Raw genomic sequence first — 25,151 nt, 5'->3', positions numbered from 1 at the left:
CCTCTTCCCATCCATAATATTTTGTGTAAAGTAGAATTATCATTAAAACGATAAACTGTGTGCTCCCTATTCACTATGAATGATTGGCCCATTAAGCCATATTATGTCACCTACTGTTCAGGCTTTGACTCCATACACTGTGACACTAGCCAATGGATGTGTAATTCATTTCTTTTCATATACTGACTCCTAGTGGTCTGTAAAAGTAAAGACTCAATACGCAATTAACTAGAGCAAACAAAACGTCCCCATGCGATTTCTATTTTTGTTATCTGTACATTTTCCAAGCCTTTAAAAACACCTTTTAATTTCACTCCTCTCAAATCAGTCAAATCCGCTTTGGATAAAAGTTTAATTCACAAAAATACATTGACCAATATAATGAAAATGTACTAAAATGTACTTTAATAATCCATAAAAGCTGGAACATCATTGACAGAAAAACACAAGAAGCATTATTAGAGTTGGTTTAGTATAATATATTTCAGCTTCAAGAGACATAGAAATCAATCCTTATTTTTCCCCATATTTCTTCTATAAAAGGCCCATTTTTTTCTGAAGCATTATTATGCAAAAAATGGCATTAGAATATATTATGGGAGCTATGAAATCCCAGTGACTGAGTATAAAATTAAGTCACATCAAAGAGAGATATTTGCAGAAGAGAAGTCCATGAACAACAGGGCGAACAAAGAAAAAAAAAATATAATAAAAATAATAATACATATTATAGACCTTGATCTATCATCACTGACTTGACAGGCATGGAGAATAGGTGTATGGCTATAAAAAATGTCTCACTTTTCCACTTGATTTCACTTGAAAACATCTACACTTAATAACTGATGCATTTTTTTCATGCTCATTTTTGAAGAATATTTATAATCATACAACTAAAGAGGTCAACTTCCATGTCTTTCAAATACAATATTGATATCGAAAAAGATGAAAAATACTGAATCCAAGTTCTAACTTTGTTTTCCTTCTTAAACGCTGTTATTTTCCTTTTGTTAAACTGTCAAAAAAATGAAAATAAGGGGCTGCTCTCTGGCCATGTAGGCGGCTCATGGACACTTTTTTTTTCTACTTTCATTATCATCAGTTTGTGGTGTTTTTGTTTGGTGGTGCAGAAATGGAGACTGTCCGTTCAGGGTTCACACTGAAACTGAGACACAGAGGAAGGTCCTTGGAGGTGAGAGACCAGAGTCTTCTCTCTCTCTCTCTCTCTCTTACTGTCTTTCTCTCTCTTTATTCTCTCTCTCGTGTAGATCATCCTCATCTTTGATAGGAGCAGTTCAGTCAGCTGATTCACCGTTTATGGCTGATGGAGGGAGGGGGGGGTCGGGGCTATTGGAATGCTGGCACGTTCCAATCAGGGCAACAGTTCTTCATTACAGCATTTCTGCAAAACAGCACAGTGGTTTAGTCTTCATTTCATGCATCATCAATGATCAGACACAGACTCAATCCTCACGATGTCCTGAACACCATCTGTTAGCTCTCACTGCCCTCTGCTGGCTGTTCAATAAACATTACATCTGAGGGCTGAATGATATGCCCCCCCTAAAAAAGCATTGCAATTATTTTGGCAGACATTGAGATTGCGATGATAGTGACGATTTCAGTTGGAATTGGCATTTTTGCATTTGATTTTTATTGAAAGACACAAAAATGACGATTATGATGCAATATTTGTAGGGTCTTATTACACGCATGTTTCCTTACATCTGGAGGACATGATTTGTAGGCCGGGATATCTCTGTAGCACCACAATGCTTCATTTATGCTATGTACGACACATTTTATCTTTATCAAAAAAAAATTGTAATTGCCATTACTCCTGCGATTTTGGATATTGCACTTGGCCATGTTGCGATTTCGATAATATCTAGATTAAGTGTTAAGCTCTACTACATCTGTTTTCTCAATCCTATGAATAGGAGGAAAAAGTTGGAGGAGAGAATAGAAATCTGGGCCCATATTTATCAAACTGCTGAAAAAAAAAAAAAAAGAAAAATTTGGTCTTCAGTGAGAGGTAAACGTAATAATTCTTATTTTATGATTCATATGATGTACCACATCTACCAACAGAGTGTCTTGCAGCAGATGTTTATTTCCAAGTGTCTAGACTTCGTCTCAGCTTCAAAATTATTTAAGAGGGCTTATGTAAGCTTTGTTCTTGCATTTTCAAGAGGAAAACTTGCATACTGAAGCATTGGGCACAATGAAGATGGATAGTTTTAATCATTGCAGTTATGTTCAGTGCTGCACCACCTGTTCATACACACCTTGCAGTCAGCACTTAAAATTGCTTAAATGTTAGCTTAAATCTATCATTTTTTATACCAACTCTTAAGTTTTTATGACTTTCAAGTCAAGTTCAGGACCACTCATTCTGTGTAGGACTTAGTGGCATCTAGTGGTGAGGTTGCAGATTGCAGCCAACTGAATACCCCTGACCTCACCCCTTCCTTTCTAAGCATGCAGGAGAACCTACAGTGGCCTTTAGGTAACTTAAAAACACCAACACGACCCTCTCCAGAGCCAGTGTTCGGTTTGTCTTTTCTGGGCTACTGTAGAAACATGATGGTGCAACATGGCTCCGTGGAAGAGCATACACTCCCTATGTGGATGTGAAGTTATCTACGATAAAAAAAATCACAATGATTCTTAGTTTCATATTATACACTAATGAAAACATCATTAAGAATATTATATCCCATCTTTGCCAAAAGATCCCTCTAAATCACTGGCAGTTCTTAGAGGTTTTACACAACCCAGGGTCTTGAAAAACACATCACATATTCTCTCCATCTCTGAAAAGACTGTAAAAATGTAGATTTCATTTTGAATGCTGGTTTCTCATTTGCATCACCTACTGCCTCTTAAAATCTAGGCCTTAGAATAGGAATTGAGGCCAGCAGTGAATAAGAGAGCCCAGAGGGACGAAGAAGCCCTGTCCATTTACAACTAATCCCTTTTCTCCAGAGACACTTTCAGGACAAATGGAAGTTTAAGGAAGCTCTGAGTGAACATTGCTTTATTTTGCTCTGAACTTCTGACCAGCTGCCGTGGCTCACAGTCCAGGGATCCCACCCTGATACTTTCCAAAAACACGTATGAGGCAGTCTGCCGAGCTCCTCCTGGGATGCATAACAAGGGTACAGGAGCAATGGTGGAAGATGTCTGTCTGGCTCTGTTATGGTCTTCCACATTTATCACTTTATTGCAGCCTGCTCTCACAGTAGCACTTCCTGCTATCAGCTCATTCTGTGCTCATGCCGTATTCACATCACATCAGAGTTACCGTAATTGCCTGCCGCCAAATGAATACGCAAGTGCCAACAAGTCAATTTAACTCAATTAATTCAATAGATACAGAACTACACTGAACACTAAACAATTTGCTTGCTATGTGGTAGGACATTCTTTAAAGAAATATAGCGAACACGTGTGTCTTTTCTATTTTGTTTTGTTTTAGTTATTAAGACAGCTATTGTGCAAAGATGTGAGCGCTCAACAAGTAATAAACATGGGAATCTTTCCCATCATTACCTTCCTCCCCACATGACATGACCGTGGTATTAGTGCAGCTGCTGTTGGTCCCCTCTTTGCTCAGCTTGACACAACAGTTCTGCTTTTAACTTGGTAATCAAAACAAGGTTTGTATGGTTGGAGGTTGGTGTTGTCTTATCAAGTCCCTAACAAGTTTTTACCGATAGCAACGTCTGAGGGTGAAGCACAGGCTAAATAGAAGTGAGCATATGCATAATTTCCTGCAAATCCAAGCCCAGCTGGCTCCTTGAGTGGCAGGTTCTCCAGTCATTTATGGGGCATCCAACTGGGCAGGAAATGCTTTTGACTGATCTCAGGGTGCAGGGGTGCAGCTTACTAGGGGTGCAGCTTACTAGGGGTGAACCAACAGACCTTTTTCCCTGCAGACATTTTAACTTGTCATAGTAGGAAAAGCACAGGTGTTCAATGAGATAAATGATGGCTGCATTCCATTTAGGTTTTCCAGATCCAGGGCCATGCTATTATAGTGCTAAGTAGTGTTATTCCTGTGCCTTTGCTATTGTCACAGGTCAAAATGTCTGCCGTGAAAAAGGCCCACCGTCAAGTCTGTTAGAGAGTTGCATACAAAATTCCCAGCTGGAGAAACATTCACTTTAACTTCTAGATTTCAAAGTTTAAAAGACAGCCCAGAGCTCAATTACCAAGTCTATAAACTCTAATGGCAAAGTCTTGTATCGCGGTGATAAAACAACATGTGGGTTCATCTGACTCAACACTGTGCTGAATTAAACTGAGGGGAAAAAGAAGTTGCTTTATCTGCCCAAAAGAATCTGAAACCAGGCTTAAAATGCCTGTCCAGAGTTTTTCTGAAACAAATAGTAAACCTTTCAATCTTTAAAGACACATTATTTCTTTTTTGACTCCTTGAAAAACTAACTTTCAGCACCTCAAGAATCATTATAGTATCATGCCAGAAGCTCCCTGCCGATTTCTGTCCCCAGTGCATACAGTAAAATCAGAGACAGAGAGTCCATGAGGTCATCAAACTGGGAAATGGCCACAGAGTGAAATGTCCCAGTAACTTTCTCTCTCTGCCCCATCCGAGGCTGGCACTGTAACCCCGCTCTCTCTCTCTTGCAGTGTAAAGTGAGGTAGTGTGTTGTGAGCAGTGGAACAGTGGGGCTGTAATCCCATTAGTGTTGGTTCATTGGGCTGGCCAGCGTGTGAACGGGGGCAGTGGGGACAGACACCGCCCCGGGGCCTGCTGACAGAGGCCCCACTCTCACACACTCTGGACCTCTAACTGCCCAACACAGATGGATTCAGACGAGGAACGCGGTGGGTGGCTTAGCGACCCTGATGTCTGGGCTGGGCACAATGGTACTGTCTGTTTCACTAATCCGGTGTTATCGGCAATATCAAAGTTTTATTTCCCCCCACACTGCAAGTTAAAAGTAACTGAACAAGGTAGATGTAAAAACTCTGCAGCTGGATGTGCTTTGCTGGTTTGGCGACACTGAGGCCTTGTCCTGACAATACTGTTAACCAAAATGTGTTAACAGGCATTGTTAGGCCCAATGAGAAACTGCACAAAGAACAAAACAATAGAAAATAAACTTGTAAACTGTAGGTTGTTCAGCTACACCCTTTTTAATTTCTACACAAGACAGAGGTCCTACTACTGAGCCAAAATACACTTTATATTACATCTGCATATTTTTCAGTCCTGTGCACTAACCTTCGGTGCTACTAAATTGTTTATGCTCTTTTTTCTTGCAGATAATTAGCTTTGACATTTTGCACTTTTACTCTCCATTCTATTGATAGCACATTGCGCAAAGATCACACAGACTAGTATAGAATCTATTATTCATCTGTTTTCATATCAGCCGTCCTGCATGCTGTGTGGATGCTGATTTTAAGGGACGACTAAAGTGGGGCAATGGTTTCTTTTCAGAACTCCCCTAGAAACAATACGAGAGTTAGAAGAAGAGGTTTACATGAGGATATAATCAGCCCCCATGTGAACCTTATATGACACCTAACTTATTGAAGGAGATGTGCTGATCCATGTAAATATTTTATTTGTCCACTCAAAGACAAGGATCAGCTACAGGACATGATCCCTAACCATGGTAAAGTGACAACATCTTGCTCAAGGACGCTTCAGGATGATTTACACCCACAGCAACGACAGCTTGTACTGAAGTCCTTCAGTTGAAGGTCAGAGTCTCCCTACTCATTCTGCCATCCTGCTGTCCATTAGTCTCACCCACCAACTGAAATGGTGGTCAAACAGAATGAAGCCAAAAAATTTAGGCTGCAACGGTCTCCAGAGAAGCTTCTGTATCGTTAACAAACGGGCCAAGTATCACAAAAGAAGTGTTGAGGCCGTAGTTACAATTTTGGAAAAGAAAAGACAACCCAACAATCATAGAGCCACTTTACAAAAGCACTGGCCAAGTGTGTGAAGGTGCAAAAGTAAGTCAGTGTTTAAACTTCTCTCTCAAGCTGTCTGTCACAACTACTTCTGTCACTTTTTGCATGAACATGTGAGTGCAACATAATGATTGCATCATCAAGAAGAGAGAGTCCAAAAGTGTCTTCTATTATCCCCATTTGAATGATTTATCACAGTGGGACTACAGAAGCACGTTGAATAGATTTTGAGGAAGTATTGTGATTCAACAGACTTTTCCTCCTGACTTTGAGTGTGGCCATGGGAGACAGCTATAAACACCACCGCCACCAACAAAACAACCAAGTAAGTTTCAAGCATACTGAACCCTTTAGACTTCACAACCTTGAATGTTTGGAAACACTGAGGCCCAACTCAGTAATCGCCATGTGAGGGTGGATGCACATCATAAGATCTCACAAGATTTCGTCAAGTGACTGAACCTAAACGCATCCTCTAAGGGAAATTTTCCACATTAGAGTCGAAACATTCTTTACTTTGACTTCCTAAATCACTGAGGGATTGTTTAACTGGGGTTAAATCTTATCAGGAACTCTTAGTGAACATGAACTGACCTATAATGCTAGGAGTTTAAATTAGAAGTTGGCAATATGGGTTTATATTATTATATATTTATTTATATGTTATATATAACCCTGCAGCAATTCCTCTACAGTACTCATACCAAGGCAGCTGTGCCTTTATTATCTTTCGCTGTTAAAAGGTCATTACTGGCAGAGCTGCAAATCAATAAGCATGACTTCTTTGTGGTAGTTTTGGCAGATTTACTGTATTGCGAAACATAATAGGATTCCAATATAAAAATAGATGTTCTGTGACAGAAGATCTTGTTCACATTGCCCACCTCCAGCTAAAATAACACACACACACACACGATTGTTAAATCAAAACAAAAATTTCCTTACAATTACAGTAAAAAGGAAAAAAAAAATTCCACAACCAATGTTACAAAAATCGTACAGTAAAGAGTCAATCAAAAAATCAATAAACTTGCATGTCTGTTTAGGCAGGGTTAACAGGAATCAGCAGTCTGGTTTACTGAGCGTGACTGTTTTCAGACATCCTCTTTACCAGCATCCTGCCAAATTGTAAAAAAAAATATATATATATATATATATTGTGAGGAAAAATATTAAAAAAAAAAAAAAAAAAATGAAAAGAAGAAGCGATTCTTATTTCTGGGAAACAACCTGATGACAGATCAGGATTTCCTAGGAAAAAACCAGCTGCAACAGTTTTCTGAGGTTCTTATTTAAATACAACCATCATATGGTGACTTATTCATTTAACAGTAAAAAAAAGATTGAAAAAAGCTAATGAAAGCACTTGTTAGCCTGCCCAAAACATTTGCTGAATCTGTCATTAGTATCATAGAAATAATACTTGTTGTCAAAGGATGACTGCAGTTAAGACACATCCCACACACACAAACAGTGAACAAGATGTCCTGAGTAATCTGTCGTCACACGGAATAGTTCTTCGTCAGGAAAGGACTATAGAAGTATTACACCGCCTCACCATCAGTCAGTTGCACTTGAAAAACTACACAAACAACGCTTCTAACATATACTGGCTCCAGTTAAATGATTCCAGGTCAGGTCAGGTGCGACTATGAGGCGAGTTTATTTGGAATAAACTGACCCTGTTAAGTTAAGGTCAGCTTTCTTTCCACTACAGAAACTTTATTTGTTGCCCTCTTGATTCCCACCACCTACAGCATCTGTTGCACCCCCAGCTGCCTGGAGGGGGGGCTATCACTCTGAAATGCATCTCCAAAGGTTTCTCCAATTTCTTGAAGTGCTTAGAATCATCATCATCACATCAGGAGAGCAGGTGGCTGCACAACAAGGCCAAACATCCAGAAGGTTATAAAACTGATCTGATCAGGATGAAGGACACATGCTTCTTAATTTCAACAGGTGAAAAGGTTTTTCAGCATGTAAAAGACTTTAAGACATTTCATAGCCTTGAATAAAAAAAAAAAAATCTAATTCAAAATCTTTTAAGACTTAAGGATGCACGGATACCCTGTGAGCAAATAAATCTGACTTCAGCATGCTGTCTGACTTAGATGATGCTGCGTTCATCAGTTGTAGTTTATCATTCATCAGTTTCTATTATGAGTTTGTCTGCCTGTAGCTAAGATGACACAGGAAAAACAGGGCTATTACATGAAAGTAATTAACCTGACAGCCCGTCTACGCATCATGACCTCATGAATATAGCAGCTACTTGAGTATTTATGACTAACGTTATGTGTTTTATGTGACAAACACACACACACACCTGGCTCAGAGCTGCTGCAGGGGCTGGAAGGGGGGTCTTTAAAGCAGGACACAGTTGGATTTCTTTTTCGCCTTCTTCTTTTCCACTGGCGTTTTCCTATTTATCTGTCTGACCAGGTCATAGAAGATCTAGGAGAGACAACAGACAAAAAGAGAAATGATACACGACACCAAATACAACTGCAATTAGAGCCACCGCCAATTAAACAATTCCTTTAATCAATGTAGTATTTAGGCAGGTGTCTGAGGACTGGCTGTTTACAGTGCAGGGTCACCAGTGGTTTGTTTTTGTGTGTACTCACATCGAGGACGTTGATCTTTGACTTAGCAGAGGACTCTAAAAAGGCACAGTGGTTCCACTGTCTGGCCAGGTTCTGGCCCTGCTCCTTTCCCACCACACGCTCATCCTCCAAGTCGCACTTGTTCCCCACCAGGATCATCGGCACCTGAAGACAAACATGAGAAAGTATGAGTTAATCCCCCTGAGCCAAATTTGTAATTTTTTGTCTCATAAAAATAAAATAGACTTGCTTCATAAATGCAACCGAAGTAGAACGTGTTAAATATTTACAACATTGAGGCAAAATGAATACAGCAATGAATACTAAATTATCAGTACCTGAAGAAGAAAAACAGCATTTGAATGAAAAAAATGTTAATCAAACACACGTGTGACATTTATTTTGAGTGCTAAGTCCATGGGTCCTTAAGTACGTCTACAAAAATAAATAGAGTAAAGGGAGGGAAAGAAGGAGAAGGCAAGTAGAGAGGAATATGTGGTAAAAGAGGAAAATGAGGCGTGAGATGATAGAAAGGATAATAAAGAAAAGCAGGGGCGGAAAGTGAACATGAAATAGTGGAGGGAATTCACGCGATGAAAACAAGGTGAGTGAGACAGGGAGTTACAGCAAAGTAGCACTTTTAATGTTTTTGGTACAAGTGCCGATACAATATCTAAGCTTCAGTGTGAATTCCAAAATCATACTTATTAGATACAACTATGAACACATGAAAAACATGTTTTTCTTTAAATAAAAATCCAAAACTCACAAATGCACCATGTGCATTTTGAAGCAGTGCATAAAAAATAAAGTGGAATGGCCACATAACGCTTGGATGCTGCAAAGACTTTTAAAGCTCGACTGTGGAAAAGGTGGTGTATCAAAGACAAAATGCAATACAAACTGATGGAAGCAGACTTGAATAAACTGGCGTTGCAGTGCCTGCTGTGCTGTAAACAAAGCATCTTCATATGCCTCTGCAGCGGAAAAAGGCAGAAGAAAGAATAAAAAAAAAAATTTAAAAAAAAGAGTGCGATTTCAGTGCTGTACCATTCATCATGAAGCAATCACCTCCTGCCCTCGCACATATGAAATTAATCAAACATCACTGAAACCATCACAATGACTCTAAACAGACCTAATTTTAGTCACATCAGTATGTTCGAAAAATTCCTTCATACAGCCTACCCTCGAAGTGTAACAATGACACTGGCAACATTAAAGTTTGTGAAGGTTCAGTGCAAAGGGAGAACATTTCAACTAGGCCTGGGAGGTGGAAAGATCAATATCAGGACAACTTTACACAACAAAGAAAACTAAATTACTTGTTCAATCTCAAAGTACAAAAGAGAAAACCTAATTAATAAGTAGCCTATTCATTTCAATCTGAAGCCTGAATGTGGGAGGGTCACAAAGACGATCAAGAAAATCAATCCATCCCTCTGGGAAGGCAAAGAAAATCATTTGGGTTACACAACAAGAGATTAAAGAATCAATATGAATGAACAAGGAAGGTAGTTTATTTTTGTTTTGTTTCTGTAAAGAGGAAATCCTTTCCAACTAAAACTGAAAACACAACTGCTGACATGAAGTCCAGCTGGTTTTGGAATCTCCCAAATACCCAACACTTCTGCTTTTGTGCACTCAGCCAGATGTTTTAACAACCAAGGTCAAAAAAACAAAAACTCTCTGAGGAAGAGAGAATATTCTGGGCAAAACTTCAGCTCTAACTGTCACACTGGGCAGCGCTGGGGCAGTCAGGGTGTCGGGATGCGTCTCATCCTGCCTGCTGTTTCCTGACCGGCTATCTAGGGAGCACGCTGGCCCGGAGGAAGCCATGGCAGCCCCGCCCAGCCGGGATAACATCGCTTTCCTTCCTGAATGTTTTCGAACATTTCAGTTGGATTCCATGCTCTGGCTGCTCCCTGGAATTACATGATAGTGTCAGACTGTTTGTTTGTGTGCGCGTTTGTTCGTATTCACATTTCACATTTGAACAAGGCTCTATAATACAATCCCACTGTAAAACCTTGGGACAACAGACAAAGCCTCAAGACTCAACTCTGAGGACAAATTTTTCCAAAGGTTCACAGGATATTCATGTTGGTGGTGAAGCTTAGCAATTAAAAGACGTAATCAACTAGTGGAAAACTTTGCATGCAGCACAACAGGCGCCAATAACTTATCAGCTGGAGAAATCTATTTGTGGTGGGCCTGCAACAAATAAATCTATGCATGGGAAATCCTGTCTTCACTACCCTCTTCTGAACCAGAAACTGCCCCCAGACGTGTCTTGTGGCTCTGGAAAAAACTGGATATTTGTACGCAATATGGTAGTATCCTGACATGTGCTAACTTGCTCATACTTCAGACCTTTTCCCACCCACAAGTCTGGGGGACTGTTAAGAGGTCGTATTTGACAGCGGTATGCCCACATTCCTCCGACTACTTTTTGAAGGTATAGGATGAATAATCCGGGGTCCTTCTTTTCTTTTCCCTCTCTTGCTCTCTCTGGGCTGTGGGGCAGACGACAGGAAACTACAATGTTTAGATTAACCCCACGGAGGTTGCTGCTTGATGTTTGATATCCAAACAAGCCTTCGCACTAGACTGCTGAATGACATTTCTCCCAGGGGTCCTGGGAGAAGCAGTGGTATGCCCTCCTAACACAAACTCTGAGCCAAGCTGGGATGAAAAGGATGGAGAGCGGGATGGAAGGATGAAGGTATGCAGGGAAGAAAAAATGCTCAGTGTCAGCAGCACACGAGGCAGCATTAGCCTACTTGAAGAATCCACACAGTCCACAGAGAATCTGTTCATACGCTGTTAACATGCTACAGACAGGTCCTATCCCGCCCACAATGGCATGCTAGAGATTGGCTTGCGGGGAACACAGAACAGGACAGTATAGAGTAGTTTAAATGAATGGAGCCAGTCGCTCCAAATGGCGTGGTGAGTCACAAGCATGGAGTCAGTTATTTGTACCATCCTAGTCAGACAAGCAGAGACGGACATGGCCCGGAAAAGTCATAAGACCTCTCTTACATAAGAACTGTGGAAGGAAGTGAAGGGAAGTGAGCTTTTAATACACTGGTGACTACTTTATTCTTGACTCCTAACGACTTATTTAAGGAGATGGAATTTGGCCCTACTGTGTTCAATGTACAGTCATTAAAAGGCTGTTTTAATTGAGCTTGGCAACATTAGGTGCGTCTGTACATTTTGCCAGCTTTGCAGTAAATGGTGCGTGGCAGAGCTGAGAATGAGAACAGCTGTAGCAGCAACTAGAGTGTCTGCTTTAGCTCTGCAATAGCTTGAAAGCTTTCAATGAATAAGAAATCTGTCCTCTTGGATGAAAAAAAGTTAAGCATTTCCTTCGGTCGTGCATTCCTGCAAGGGGCAAAGAAAGATAAACAGATGTCACTGCCATCATAGGTAAAGGCTTAAACCACCACTGGACTGATAGCTGACAGAGTGAACATAATTGCCAGATAAGCACAACTGTTTAAACCGGGGATATATTAAGAGGGAACAGTTAGAGAAGAAAAGGGACATCAACTGTTTTCTTGCATGTTGAGGAGCCACTGATCCTGCAATCCATCTGTTAGCCTGAGGCTAACCTCAGCTCCCTAACCACGGAGGCTCTAATGAAGTACCACAGCCTCACGATCCAGTGTGTTTTTGATGAGCTGAGGCTTTCCTTGCACATCATCCCTGACAGTCCAATCACCAGCACAGAGTGCCAGACCACAGTAAGACCACAAGGCAGGCCATAGAGAAGAGGGGGGAAATACAGAGCAACAGGCACTGAAAAGGCAAGTCCAAAAAATAAATAAATAAATAAATAAAAAAAGCAGAGTACACTAGCACTGATATAGAGGAAGGGGAGCAAGAGAAGGACCGATAAAAAGATTGACAGAAAAGAGTGGTGAAAAACTTCCGCACCAGGCTGCAAAGGAGCTTCATAGATGGTTGACGGGGAACAGAGAGCAAGAGAGGGGAGGAAAGAGTGAGAGAGAGGGTTATGGTAACATTCATTCCCTCCAGAGATCACCAAAAAAGGGCATCTTAGATTCTGCTGACGCACTGCCCCACCAGAAAGGGGTTGGAGGGTTTACTCACTCCAACAGCCTCACAATTTACCAGAGATACAAAAACATGGAAATGTGTTGCTGACAAACAAAGCAAAGCAGGAAAATAATTAGATGACACATCCTCATTTGCACTGTACCACATTGTATTCACATACAGCAAAACTATGGGTTTAACATCTCCAAGTTAGATAAAGACATTTTCCAACTTTTTACTGGACTCTTAGCTAAGTTGGGACCAGTGTTGTGATTCCATGTTAAACACAGATGAGGTAAACAAACCACAGGGACCTCCATGATGGTAGCATTAGCTAATGCTAGGCTACATTCAGTACACAAGTTCCACTAAGTGCTTTCTCATTGTTTGCACTCTACAGACAACACAGAACCAACATCTCGACACCGCCAGCATTATGTCGAGGTAATACAAATTTGTAATTACTGGCATAAGATGCAGTGATTACAGTGTTGAATGGTATCCATAGCAACAGCGTGATCACATCCCTGAACAATGTAGGTGGCTGAGAACATGAAAGTGGGGCGCTTACTTATCTGTACTATCTTCCACTGAATCTGGTGTCTACAACATATTGAGATATTATATAGAATAAAATAAAATGAGAAAAGGTTCTGTGAAAATGTGGAAGAGTTGCTATAAACATGCTTGTAAGCCTCGGTGTGCACACTGTATACTTACATCCTCTGTGTCCTTTACTCGTAGAATCTGTTCTCTCAGGTCCTGGAGGTCGTTGAAGGTGGACTGTGCTGTGATGGAGTATACCAGGGCAAAGCCTTGGCCGTTCTTCATGTACAAGTCCCTCATTGCTGTGAACTGCTCCTACACAGCGGAAAAAATGAAGAGAAAGAACGGGCATGAGCTCTGTCATATGCCTTCTGGCATGTTATATCCTGTTAAAGATTTATTGTAAAAGTCTGTTGCATTTAACAGAAAGTCACACCGGTGTGACCTGCTCTGAGATACACTATATAGCGGATGTTTGAGTCAAAAAATGAGTCAGTTGCTTTTCAAGTCAAAGTGTGAAACATTTGATGTTTCCTGCAATGTGAGGATTCGCTTTCCTTGTCTTTCTTCATAGTAAACTAAAAATATGTATGGGTTTGGCCAGTTTGTCACACACAACATGCACTTTTAAAATTATCTGCGGATATTTTATACATCAATGATTATTGGAGGAAATATGATGCTTAGTTACAGCCTTGGTCGACACAGAAAAGATACAGTGCAGTACAATTGTTGGATCTCTGTCAAGTTTGACCTCTGTCAAGCACCCATTGACCTCCACTTGTTGCTTATCCACCATCAACATGATGGCAACCTACTTATAGCATTGGGTATACCATAGGCAAGTACCTCACTCACGTTCTTCCAGAAAACTTGTGCTGGACAAAAATTTGAACTAGTTACACATTCAAAAAAAAAAAAAAACACACCATACTGTGTTACTTTGAGGTTGCAATATGTGGGGGAAAATTGTAAGGTTGTGACTTGATGGCTTCTCAGCAAATGAAAATCTTTTAACGCAATTTCTGCTCATTTATTCACCAGCAGAATCTTTGCAACTTTGTTTGTACTTTTACCTCCCTTCCATGTGTTTACATCCCAACAAATGTCATTTATCTTCACCAGCCCTGTTTTTCCTCAAAATAAATTACTGTTCTGGAAGACAGAGAGTTTCCCATCACCTACAATGTCAGCGTTCAATACAGTGACTCATTCCGGATAAACAGAAAAGCTGGATATTGACAGAGCTTTTAATGGCAAGGAGTTCACTTACTGTGCCTGCTGTGTCGAGAATTTCAAGCATACATTGCTGCCCGTCTACCTCCACTTGCTGTAAATAAAAAGGGAAAAAAAGAAACATGGCAACAGAATGAGATAATGTAAAACTTAATTTCAGGTCACTGGGCACATCATATTCCATGTTTAAATTCCTGCATACAATAAATACAAAGAGAGACAACTAACCCACAGCAGAAAAGGGAAAGCAAGAGAGAATAAAAAATAATGTAAAGCAGGAGGAAAGAAAATGAAGGAAAATCAGGAGGGAGAGAGAGAGAGAGAGAAATTGAGAAAATGAAAGGAGTTACATGACAGAAAACAAGAGCACAATATCATGACGTGAACTTGCAGAGCAGCTGCTAACAATCAGCTCATTCCAAGCATGCACTCACTGCCTCTCCCACTTCCCCCTCACGGGACACTCACCTTTCTGTATGAGTCTTCTATTGTAGGGTCATATTTTTCCACAAAGATTCCCTGTACAAACTGAACTGTCTGCAAGAGAAGACACAGAACAAGCCGACATTAGATCCATGTCACCTTCCGGGCACAAAAACAAAATGTCCGGAGTGGCAAATATGGCTAGAGTGCCATGTCTTCTGGCTTATTATAAAAACTCGGACATCTAGATTGACGATGTTCATCAAGGTGATGGGCAGCAGACAGAGTTAAACTAAAACCACAGTACATTCATTTTATTGACATGTGTGACTATATTGCAAATGAAAAGTTTGGACTGAGCTATATAAAGCGCTCCGCTTAGTGGCAGGTTTACATTCGGGGTAGACTGAGTTCACCTGATAACGTCTTAAGGTCTAAACATGTCAGCGTGCCAGTTTGAGGGATTAATCCGACTTTGACACCTGGTTGAAGTTGGATAAGCCGGGCATATAACATTTCACAGACATTGCATGTTCTCCTGACAACCTTGTCAATAAAATACATACGAGTTCGACATTTTGTGTCTGCTCTTCATCAAACTCATGCAAAAAAAAAAAAAAAAAAGTGAAAATTGATTAAAATATTCAATCTGCCTTTATGGAATTTGGATTGAATTATATCACAGTAAACTGGTTCACAATTACAACATCTAGAAACTAACAGATGGATGAGAACTACGGATACAAATCAACAAGGCTGCAGCAGACATAGCTAGCTTTTTAAAAGAACTACATAAAACTGGCCAAAAAGACAGTAGGCGTGAACTCTTGTCAGGAAACACAAGTAGAAAATCAGGAAAAGGACACTTTCGTCTGTTCTCTTGTGGCTTCCTATAAGAGAAGAGGAAAAAAAAAAACCCACCCTGATTTGCCTTACCTTCTTTTACCACATACTTTTCTCCAAAAGCGAGCAAAATGTCTTGCTGTTTCACTGACAGTTATCTGAGAGAGTCCTACAAAGTCTTTAGGAAACACACTGCACAGGAGTCAGAGACAGAGGGAGGCAGGAAGGGGGTCAGGAGTCTGGATACTCACCAGAGCGGACTTGCCCACACCTCCAGAGCCTAACACCACTAGCTTGTATTCACGCATGGCGGGATTGCTTCACTGGACAGCCCAACAGTCTGCAGTGGACAAACAGGGAGAAGCAGAATGGGACAAACAAAATGAGAAAGGTGTGAGAAAAAGTGAAACGAAACTAAAAACAAGTTCTGCTTCTTTTCAAGCAAAACAAAGGAATTTTCCCAGTCTGGTCTCTGAATTTTTCCTCTCTAGTAAGGAAGGATTCTAGTCATTCCTGGAGGTTATGGACAAGACGCAGCACAACAATAGAGGGAACACCCATAAGTGGAGCTGCTTCAGGGTGGAGGAGGTGAAGAGTATGTGACCCCTCTCTAACACAAACCAGCTGTGAGGTGTATGAGTGCAGGGGGAACTGAAGGGGAGATGATACATGGATCTGGCAGATATTCATCCTAATGACACAATCATCTGGCCTACACACACCAAAACACACCCTGCTGTCAGATTTTTAGTCATTGACATATTTTTGGTATTTTAAAACAGCAATATGGTGTCAGTCATTTTCACTAATGACAGAAAACAGCTGAGGGAAGAGGAAACTGCAATGGGGAGGAAATTGTTAAATCACTGGAATATCCCTTTAAGAGACATGCAGGCTTTGAATCATTGGCACACATTGTGGCGTAAAGTCAGTTGAGTTAGCCAACTGGGTCACTACAAGCTGGGCAACAGAGGCTGCCTCTCTAAAGTTTAGTTGTAGCTGGATGAAGAGAGGGATTTCTGGTTCTTCGTCTACTGACCTGACTTCATATCAAATTATAATTCTGTAAAAGGTCTATGGCTAACGACTATTTAAATGACTGATTTTAACTACAAACATTTGAGCTCTAAGACAATCCTAATAATCCTAAGGGTTTAAAATGTTTTATTTGGCTAATAGACAGAAGAAATTCTCTAAACTCATTGAAGTCACAATAATTAGTTTTGGATATACATGGTTTCACCTGGACAGTTTTAGACTTTTAGAACTTAAGTTGACATTACTCTTTTCTTGTAAATACAGTGATGTTGCTAGGTACGCGTCCTGCGTCCCTGACGCATTAAAATCTGAAAGGACGCAGTAAACTCACTATCCATGCGTCCCAGGGACGCAACTCATGAAAAACGATACATTGTGAACAACAACTCGTGTTTAAAATCACAGTAACTAGCAAAAGTAACTTCGCTGTCAGCAGACCAGGCAAGCACTGTTTCAACCCTCTGCGCATCTACTCCGCGCAGACGTGATCCCCTGTGTACAGTATCGCGACATGCTAGTTTAGCCACTACCACAACAATTAGCCAATCACCGCGGATTTCATTTCAACAATTAAAGATACGAACTTCATAGTAGTAAATAAACTCCATTCCACTGCTCGATGCTGTGTTCACTCATGTCTTTTAGTTGATGTTCAGACAAGAAGATTTTGGTCTTATTTTGGTGACAATTTATTTGTTGACTCTGTCGTGGTGATGAGAATGTTTTGTTTATGTGTTAAAATCAGCACTTTTATTGATAATTTATTTCATTATTTCATTTGAATTTTAGTAATTTATTTTGGTGCTATTTATGTTGCTACAAAAATGCTATTTTATTTGAATTTTGTATGTCATGCCGCTGTGACAGTTGTTTTGCAATAAACTTTTCAGATTTGGAATCTTATTTGTTTAATTTCAGATACATTTTGAACATACATGAATATATCCGTTAATTATAACCATATCATACCACCATCAAAGAAGTTTAACACTACAATTTAAGAAATGAAAAAATTTTATTTGGGACCCATTGAATTTCCCAGGGACCCACTCAAATCACCACCTGTGGGTCCCGGGGACTCACTACATTGAAAACCTATCAACATCACTGAAATACAATGAATTTTGCAATTCTGCTGAATTAGAGATATTTTTTCAACCTGCACTAAAAGTAAAGCAGATCACAATGGTAATAGTTTAAAAATCAAATTACAACACAGACTCAAGTTAGATGAGACTAAGAGCTAACGATTATTAATATGATGATTTAAAAATGCCAATGACAAGGAGTCCAAGGTTACATCTTTAAATGTCTTGCTTTGTCTGACCAACAGTCTAAAACCCAAAGATATTTAATTTTACAATGATATAAAGCAGAGAACTTATCACAATGGAGAAGTTGAAACCAGAGATTTTGCTGGATGAATTGGATATTTCTCTTTCGATCGACTAATCAATTAACCAACTAAATGGTGCTGATATTGCCATCCAAATTTTCCAATGATTGATACAAGCTTGATCTCTGCCTGTGCCATTTCCACACCTTCTCTCTGGAAAAAATGAAATTCTTTAACACTGGGTTTCTGTAGTGTACACACCAGAGAACTAATAGCTTATGCTTTAATGAACCTTGGTCCTGAAAACAAGAGACTAATACTTGTGGCTCACTGGTTGAAAAGTGCAGCTTGTTGGCATCATGACCGTGTTGAAAATCAGAAAGTGGCTTATGTTAAAATCAGGTCCCAAAGAAGACGATATAGCTTCGCTTGATAATCAACCCTTTTTGCAAACCATCAAAAGCTAATCGCCAGCCACTGTGGGAAGCAGATGATCCCCTCCTACACTGTTCTTTTTACAGCACACTCCATCGAAATACTCAGGGGAGGTGGACAAAGGACTAAGGACCTCCAACTTCAATCACAAGCAGTGACCATGTGGGATATGAAGCCCTGACTGTGAATAATTCATATTCACTAATCCTCTACACACAAAGAAGTTCTCCTTGCACGATTAGGGAGGAGCCATTGGAGGGAGAAGAAAAAGAACAGGGCTGCACAAGTGCTATGCAAACAGTCTCTGCTGCACTCTCATGTAAACATTCAAGTGCAGAGTCAAGTGCATGCACAGTGTCACCATATACAATGTCATGCAGACAATGTCAGACTTCGATTTAGGCTAGGCCTCACTTGTCAGCTATCTGCACATCATGTTTCTTGTATGAACACTGTGGACTGACCCCTGCTAAGACAGATGACGTCAGGAGCCCACTCTGTAAGTGGCTGTTAAATTATTGCAGTATGTGACTGCTTCAAAAGGTTGTTATAAAAGGACATCTGCTCCTCCAAATGTACCATCTTTAAATTCATTCCTTGAGGGATGAGCCAAAATGAGATACATAAAACATACCAATGTTTAAATTTTTGGCCAATAAAGTACCTAGAATTTTTTTAATGGGTAGATTTGTTTAATGTCTATCTGCGTTTTATCAAAAAGTTGTTCTGTTACACGCTCAACAGCACAAACTCCCAAAATACCCTGTTTCCAGCTTCTCAAACAGTAGACAAAACAAAGACATTTGAGGAAGTCACATATAATTCAATTTTTTCCTTTTTAAATATCTCAAAACAAAAAATACATATACGTGTTCTTTTTAATACCTAAATTGAATATGAGCCCATTGTATGCACTGTGTTTGTAGGGTTTATACACTATGTGGATACTGAGGATGAGCTTTTGGTTGAATATTACTGACATGTACACAAGTTTCGCAACCAAAAACATTACTAAAAAGAGAACTAATAGATCATTTTTCTCCTTATGCAACTGTAAGTGCTTAGCACAGCAAAAAAAAAGGCCAGCTAAGCATTTTAGTTTAAATGAAAAATGTTTATTTTTTAAGTCTAACATGAAAACGATTAGTTTAACAGCCTAATACGACCCATCTTTTTTAGCAATGTTGCCAGTGGTGATTTAGTTAGTAGTTCAAAAAATCTCCCTACTGTAACTGTGTCATCCACCTGTGTTTTTTTATTTATATGTATGTTATAACACTACATGAGGCTTGGCAGGTCATTTAAAGATGAAACAACTTCTGCCTGGAAGTAAAGACGATCAAGTTTTGAAGCTGAAACGCTTCATTGAGCATTAAACCCCTTGAAAAGGCAAGGTTGTAAGTATGTATAACCGAGCTCGAGTAGGAGTAAAGGACAAACTTTCTCAGATCTAGTGTCTTAATTCATGCTCTCAAAAAAGAAATGTGGTTGTGCTTGATCCCTGCAAGACACACCACCTTCCACAAACTAAATAACATTATTGATCAAGACTCAAAACAAACTCTGCTTAATATTCAATTAGTGAACGGCACCCATCTCCCTTTAACTCCTTTCTTTTCGAGCTATCCGCTCATGGCTGCAGTCTTTTCTACAAAAGGCAAAAACAAAACCAGGGATGTGACTGATTGGGATGCTCTTGCTCTGACACCTATTCTGCATACAAATTTTCATACCAGGGAACTACACACAACGCTGCACTCTCTCATCCAACTGCCTACACACTCACAAAGCTCACGCGGGCACACACACACACTCAAGGCCATTTAAGGACATCTCCCTTTAACACCAAACGTTTCGCCATTTCCACTGCCCTCGACTACACACTGTCATTCCCAACAAAACAAACACATCATGGCCGGTCCTCTGCTCTCGTAGTAACCCCAGCAAATAAGGAGAGAGGGAAAGCCACATGCCACAGAAAACATGCTCCACCATGACATCACTGCATCACTCACCCTCTAAAGCCAAAGGTATGTATCCATCTATGGCTGGAAACTGGATGAGGTGGTGCTGCTAGCAAGAATATGCAGCGAATGTGAGTCTGCATCAACTACAAAACTCAATATGAGAGCAGGAGGCTACACAGCTAAACTACAACACACAGCATCCACTATTTCCTGTTCTAGCGAGGCTAATCCGACAGCAAAGAAGCTGTCACAGCAACTGACTCAGCAGGCAGTATGATTGACAGCTGCCCTCTCTATCTTCTACCCTGTGCGGATGGTAAAAATGCACACATCCGCTGGTTAAGCTAGCAGCATGATACCAATTCTTGCTGCATCTTTTTTGCTTGCTTGTTGACCCACATGACAATTATGGCAGCTACACTGTATAAAAAAAAATAAAAAAAAAAATAAAAAGTATCTCCTTGAGGCTTAAGGGAAGGAAAAAACAGCGTGAGATAATAACTGTTCTGATGGAGTGTGTTTTGATGTTGATAAGCTCCAGGTTACTCATTACCTTCACCAAAACCACAGTTCACATCTACTGTTCACAGCAAGCTTAGCATGAGAAACCCACAAAGTTTAGGGGAATAACCAAGACGCTACTGAGAGCAGACAACCTGTCAAAGAAAGGGTTTAAGTAAAGAAGATGGAGAACTGACTTTATTTTAAAGCTAACTTATTTCCAACTAATATCCTGATAATTTCTTAATCACTTCCTGGAAATAAGTGTGGATTTCCAGAGCAATTTCTTTCAAAACTACTTTTCCACTTAAACCCAAGTTAAAATGTATTCAATATTCATTCTATTTAATTTATTATGCATTTTAGGTAATTACTTGAAACTTTGGTAATGCCTATTTCACAGGTCTGTACATTCCAGCTTATTTCCAAATAAGATTTCTTTGAAAGGCTTTCCTTCGTTTTAATTAAGAGGTAAAATAAAGAGCGTTCAGTTGGTACACTTTCAGTTATTCCAAAATGCTAAGCTGGAACAACCTCGAGAATTTTGCAGGTGAGCTTCCCGTGCAAAAATGAGTAATAAATATTCACTGGGGTTTACATTTGTTTCACAGAAATTCATCTTGAAGTCAATAATAAATTAAAAACAGTTGAGGTTGGTACCAATTACAGAGACTGAAACTGAAATCAAACTACATGGTTGTTCCCTGGAAACTCTCAAGAATTTATTGGGAAATAATGGACCCATAAAATAAAGCTTCATGTTGCTCTTCATGTTAAACTACATGATTACCTGCGGTCAAAATGCACATTTTTGCATGTTCAGCTGACATGCTGTGCCCTAAAAGACTTGCTAGTTTAGCAGTTAATTGGAAGTGACTAATTGGAAGTATAACAATTGAACCGTCTCTAATTTACCTGAAATTTGTCCCAAATTACATAGTTCGTCTCAGGAAACTTCCTAGGAAATTAGGAACCTACGAGCCTATAAAATATGATAAAACACAAATGCTAGCAGCAGAGCTTAAAAAAGAAATAGAAATGGTACATTTTCACAGGGGCCAAGTACTGTATTGTTACTTTTTAAAAGCTGATCTTCATGTGTGATAGATGGGTTAGGGTTAGGGTACTAACCCTACATTAACTGGCCTCAGGATATCAAGCCTTCTGAGTAATAGAGATGTGTCTAATATCTACCTAGGGAATACAGACATTTGTTTATCTCTCTGAAGATGGTTTTTAAACTTGCTGCACAACTTGATCTAACCTAAAATTTAAAAAAAAAATTAAAAATTAAAGAACCAAATGTTACCATTATATAGTTGCATTGTCCTTACGTATCCTTTCAGGCCCACCACAACTTTGAATGACCCCATGAGTCAGAGCAAAACTGCAGCTAGGCTCACAAAACTTTGCTGTGACTTAATTATGACAAAGATCTGTAACTGACAAACACCATCAGCCAAATGCATCTGTGTCACTGGGGCCTTGACCTGTAACCACATCCTCTTTCCAAAGCACAAGAAGGCTTCATGCTGATAGGATGGAAAAGGAGTAGCAGCCTACTAAAATAGCCTCTTCCAGTCTCTGTTCCTGTTCAAGACTCCAAAAAACAGGCTTATATAGAACAAGGGGAAGAGGTTTTAATAGCTTGTGTATCATTATCAAAACTTTTGGTTATGAAGAGATTCGGGGGCACAGGATGAGGCAGAAGTATCGTACCTATCAACACAGAGTGTAAAACAGCGCCTTTGAGACACTTAACCTCCTTGCAGAAATGTCTGTTTCACACAGCAGTTGGGGATGGTTTTTGTGCGATTCACCAAAATAAATTCTAAACTTTTTAAGACCATCTTTAACACCACATAGAACATATTTAATGTATGTTTCATGACCATACCATCCCAAGTGTGAAGATATGATGGAAAACAATTATCAACAATATGGCCAAGAAGTTTTTTTTTAGCTCCTGTAGGCAGTTGTGGCAGTTTTTTCTACAGGAAACTCCACAAAAAAAAAAGGAAAATTTGTGAACAATCCATTATCACAAGAATCCTACTTTTTGTTTTAAAAAGGTGTGTAATGCCTCCCTACACCCTGAAATTGGATTCAAAGTCAATTTATGACCAACATTACTGCCAATATGAGGCAACAGAAAATATTCAAGACTCTCTCATATTTTCTATGACCTTCTTCTGGGGAAGCTAAATACAGTGTTTTTAAGACTTTTCAAAATCTGCAGATGCCCTGTTAGGATAATCTATTATCAATCAAGTAGTTCAAGGATGATTGGAGTACACACCTTTCTGTTTCTCACCACTCTCCTCTGCAACAGGCTGCAAAAAAAGCTTGAACCCAGACGAGAGAAAATCATTTGAGCTCTAAGGTTATCTCACTGTGAATCTACCTAATTTGCTTACAGCAGTAGCATATGTTTATCACTCCAGGTCATGCTAAGTCCCTGCAATCTGTGGCTCTGACTACACCAGAGAGCCACCAACCAACACTCCGTCGATGTGCGATTATTACAAACGTAGCTTCCCTAAAATTAATCAAAATCAGTTCAAATCATAAACCCGCTTACAGATAAATCCTTAAAATACCATAAGCTATAATCCCGGCCACTGAGGCCAGCATCTGTCCATAAACAATCCAGTTACATACCAGCATCTACTCTGAGTCCCGTTATCAAGCTTGTTAGCAAAATGCCGCTAACTAGCTAGCTTTAACTGCCTGCGACGGGCCGACACTTCATAAACCGCTAGCTACGGCTCGTTAGCAAGCAAGCTAGCTAGCCGACACATTCCTGTCCTCGGCGTATGATCAAAACATAGCTAGGCTGTCAGGAATACGCAGCAATCAAACGCGTTTACAGCTCAAATGTCCAACGGGCTTGGCAGGCTTTAAATCAACCCGCATTCCGGTGTTATTCGCTCGGGAAAGGCAACTGATTGCTAACGCTACCTGCCCTTCCGCCTGGCCTTGACTAAAATGGGAGTGCACACTCCCGTTTTGTACTTGCGGACAATTCTTCTCATTTATCCGACAAATAAAACACACCCTGCGCACTCTACCGTATCTGCTTATTGTCCCCCAAGTGTCGACGCTACTTGCGCCCAGGCAAATGAGTTATTTGACGGCGTTTAGCAGCTGGTAAAGTTTGGTATTTGCACTCACCGTTTCTCGCTCGCTGTCTCTCGCCGCTCCGCAAGTGTCAGTTTGCCTCCGGCCTGTGTGCGCAGAGACGTCACTCCCCACTATTTCTCATTTTTCTTAAAAGGGCATAACACATGGGCCACCCGTCCTGCACATTTGCATGATAACGGGCTGCACAGTAATGATGAGTGTCAATAGAGATACACACACGCACACACACACACACACACACATAGACTGTTTTTATTCATTGTAGGTGATACATTTCAAATCAGCTGCACATTTCTTCCAGGACTTATATTTAAAGCTTAAGTCTAGTGACATTCCGTATGTCTCTTACTGTCGACAAATCCCATCAAAAGACTAAACCCACCAATGAATTAAACCTACAAACAAATATTCTCTATGTAGATAAAACCTCATATAGTATATAGATATGGCATATGAAAACACAAATGTGTAATTATCCATATGGCTGCAATAACAAATAGACTAATACATCTGCACTAAAGGTCAGATATGAAAAAGATACAAATTTGTAAAGAGGGCAGATATTATGACTTTTCCACCCTTTTTTCAATTTATCTTTCATACATGTGTAAGCTATACATATGTTTATATAGGTATGCCTGGAGAGGCGTTGAATTATTATTATTATCACCGTTACATCTTGCTGCCATACTCAAAACAGCACTAAATGTGTGTCAATCCTCAACTGAAAATAAAATTAAACAATTTTGATTGTTTTAAGTTCTTTTTACAGTCCAAAAAAAATCTCAAATGTGAATATTTGCTGGTCTTCTAAGTCTTCTGTGATAGCACACTGAATATTTTTGGGTTTTGGAGTGTGGGCTGGACAAAACAGGTAATTTAAATATCAAGATGGGATTGTCAATCGGGAAACTGTGACGTGTTCTTCTCATTTTTCTGACATTTTTAAGCTCAAACAATTATTTTCATTAATCAAGAAAACTATAGTCAGATTGATCAATAAAGTCTCTTAATGGTTAGTCTAGTTCTAGACCTAATAATCGGATATCCAAG

General features: G+C 39.8%; 1 protein-coding gene across 4 annotated transcripts; it reads right to left on the bottom strand.

Moving 5' to 3' along the window:
• Positions 1–382: 382 nt before the first annotated feature.
• Positions 383–24,198, bottom strand: LOC111224024 (ras-related protein Rap-1A-like). 4 transcript variants are annotated; one of them, XM_022748385.1, is made up of 8 exons: positions 24,129–24,198; positions 15,929–16,017; positions 14,880–14,948; positions 14,449–14,505; positions 13,350–13,490; positions 8,583–8,726; positions 8,282–8,409; positions 383–1,402 (listed from the first exon to the last, which is right to left on the bottom strand). In XM_022748385.1, the coding sequence occupies exons 2-7, from the start codon at positions 15,983–15,985 to the stop codon at positions 8,320–8,322; spliced, it is 558 nt and encodes a 185-aa protein (XP_022604106.1). In that variant the 5' UTR covers positions 15,986–16,017; positions 24,129–24,198; the 3' UTR covers positions 383–1,402; positions 8,282–8,319. The 4 variants fall into 4 exon arrangements, with proteins under 4 accessions (XP_022604106.1, XP_022604108.1, XP_022604107.1 ...); XM_022748387.1 differs by lacking the exon at positions 24,129–24,198 and adding an exon at positions 23,254–23,274; XM_022748386.1 differs by lacking the exon at positions 24,129–24,198 and adding an exon at positions 20,502–20,629.
• Between the last annotated feature and the right edge of the window lie 953 nt (positions 24,199–25,151).

This window comes from Seriola dumerili, unplaced genomic scaffold, assembly GCF_002260705.1.
Source record: "Seriola dumerili isolate Sdu_G_001 unplaced genomic scaffold, Sdu_1.0 BDQW01000121.1, whole genome shotgun sequence".
NCBI classification, from domain to species: domain Eukaryota; kingdom Metazoa; phylum Chordata; class Actinopteri; order Carangiformes; family Carangidae; genus Seriola; species Seriola dumerili.
This window is presented reverse-complemented; position numbering and strand designations above follow the sequence as displayed.

Bases quoted from the DNA above. Each gene is read 5' to 3' on its own strand.
- LOC111224024 (XM_022748385.1), bottom strand. From the start codon at position 15,985: ATGCGTGAATACAAGCTAGTGGTGTTAGGCTCTGGAGGTGTGGGCAAG. The intron at 14,506-14,879 runs GTGAGTGTCCCG...TTTTATTTACAG, and splicing joins TAGAAGACTCATACAGAAAG to CAAGTGGAGGTAGACGGGCA. The intron at 13,491-14,448 runs GTAAGTGAACTC...TCCGCTGTGTAG, and splicing joins TTCTCGACACAGCAGGCACA to GAGCAGTTCACAGCAATGAG.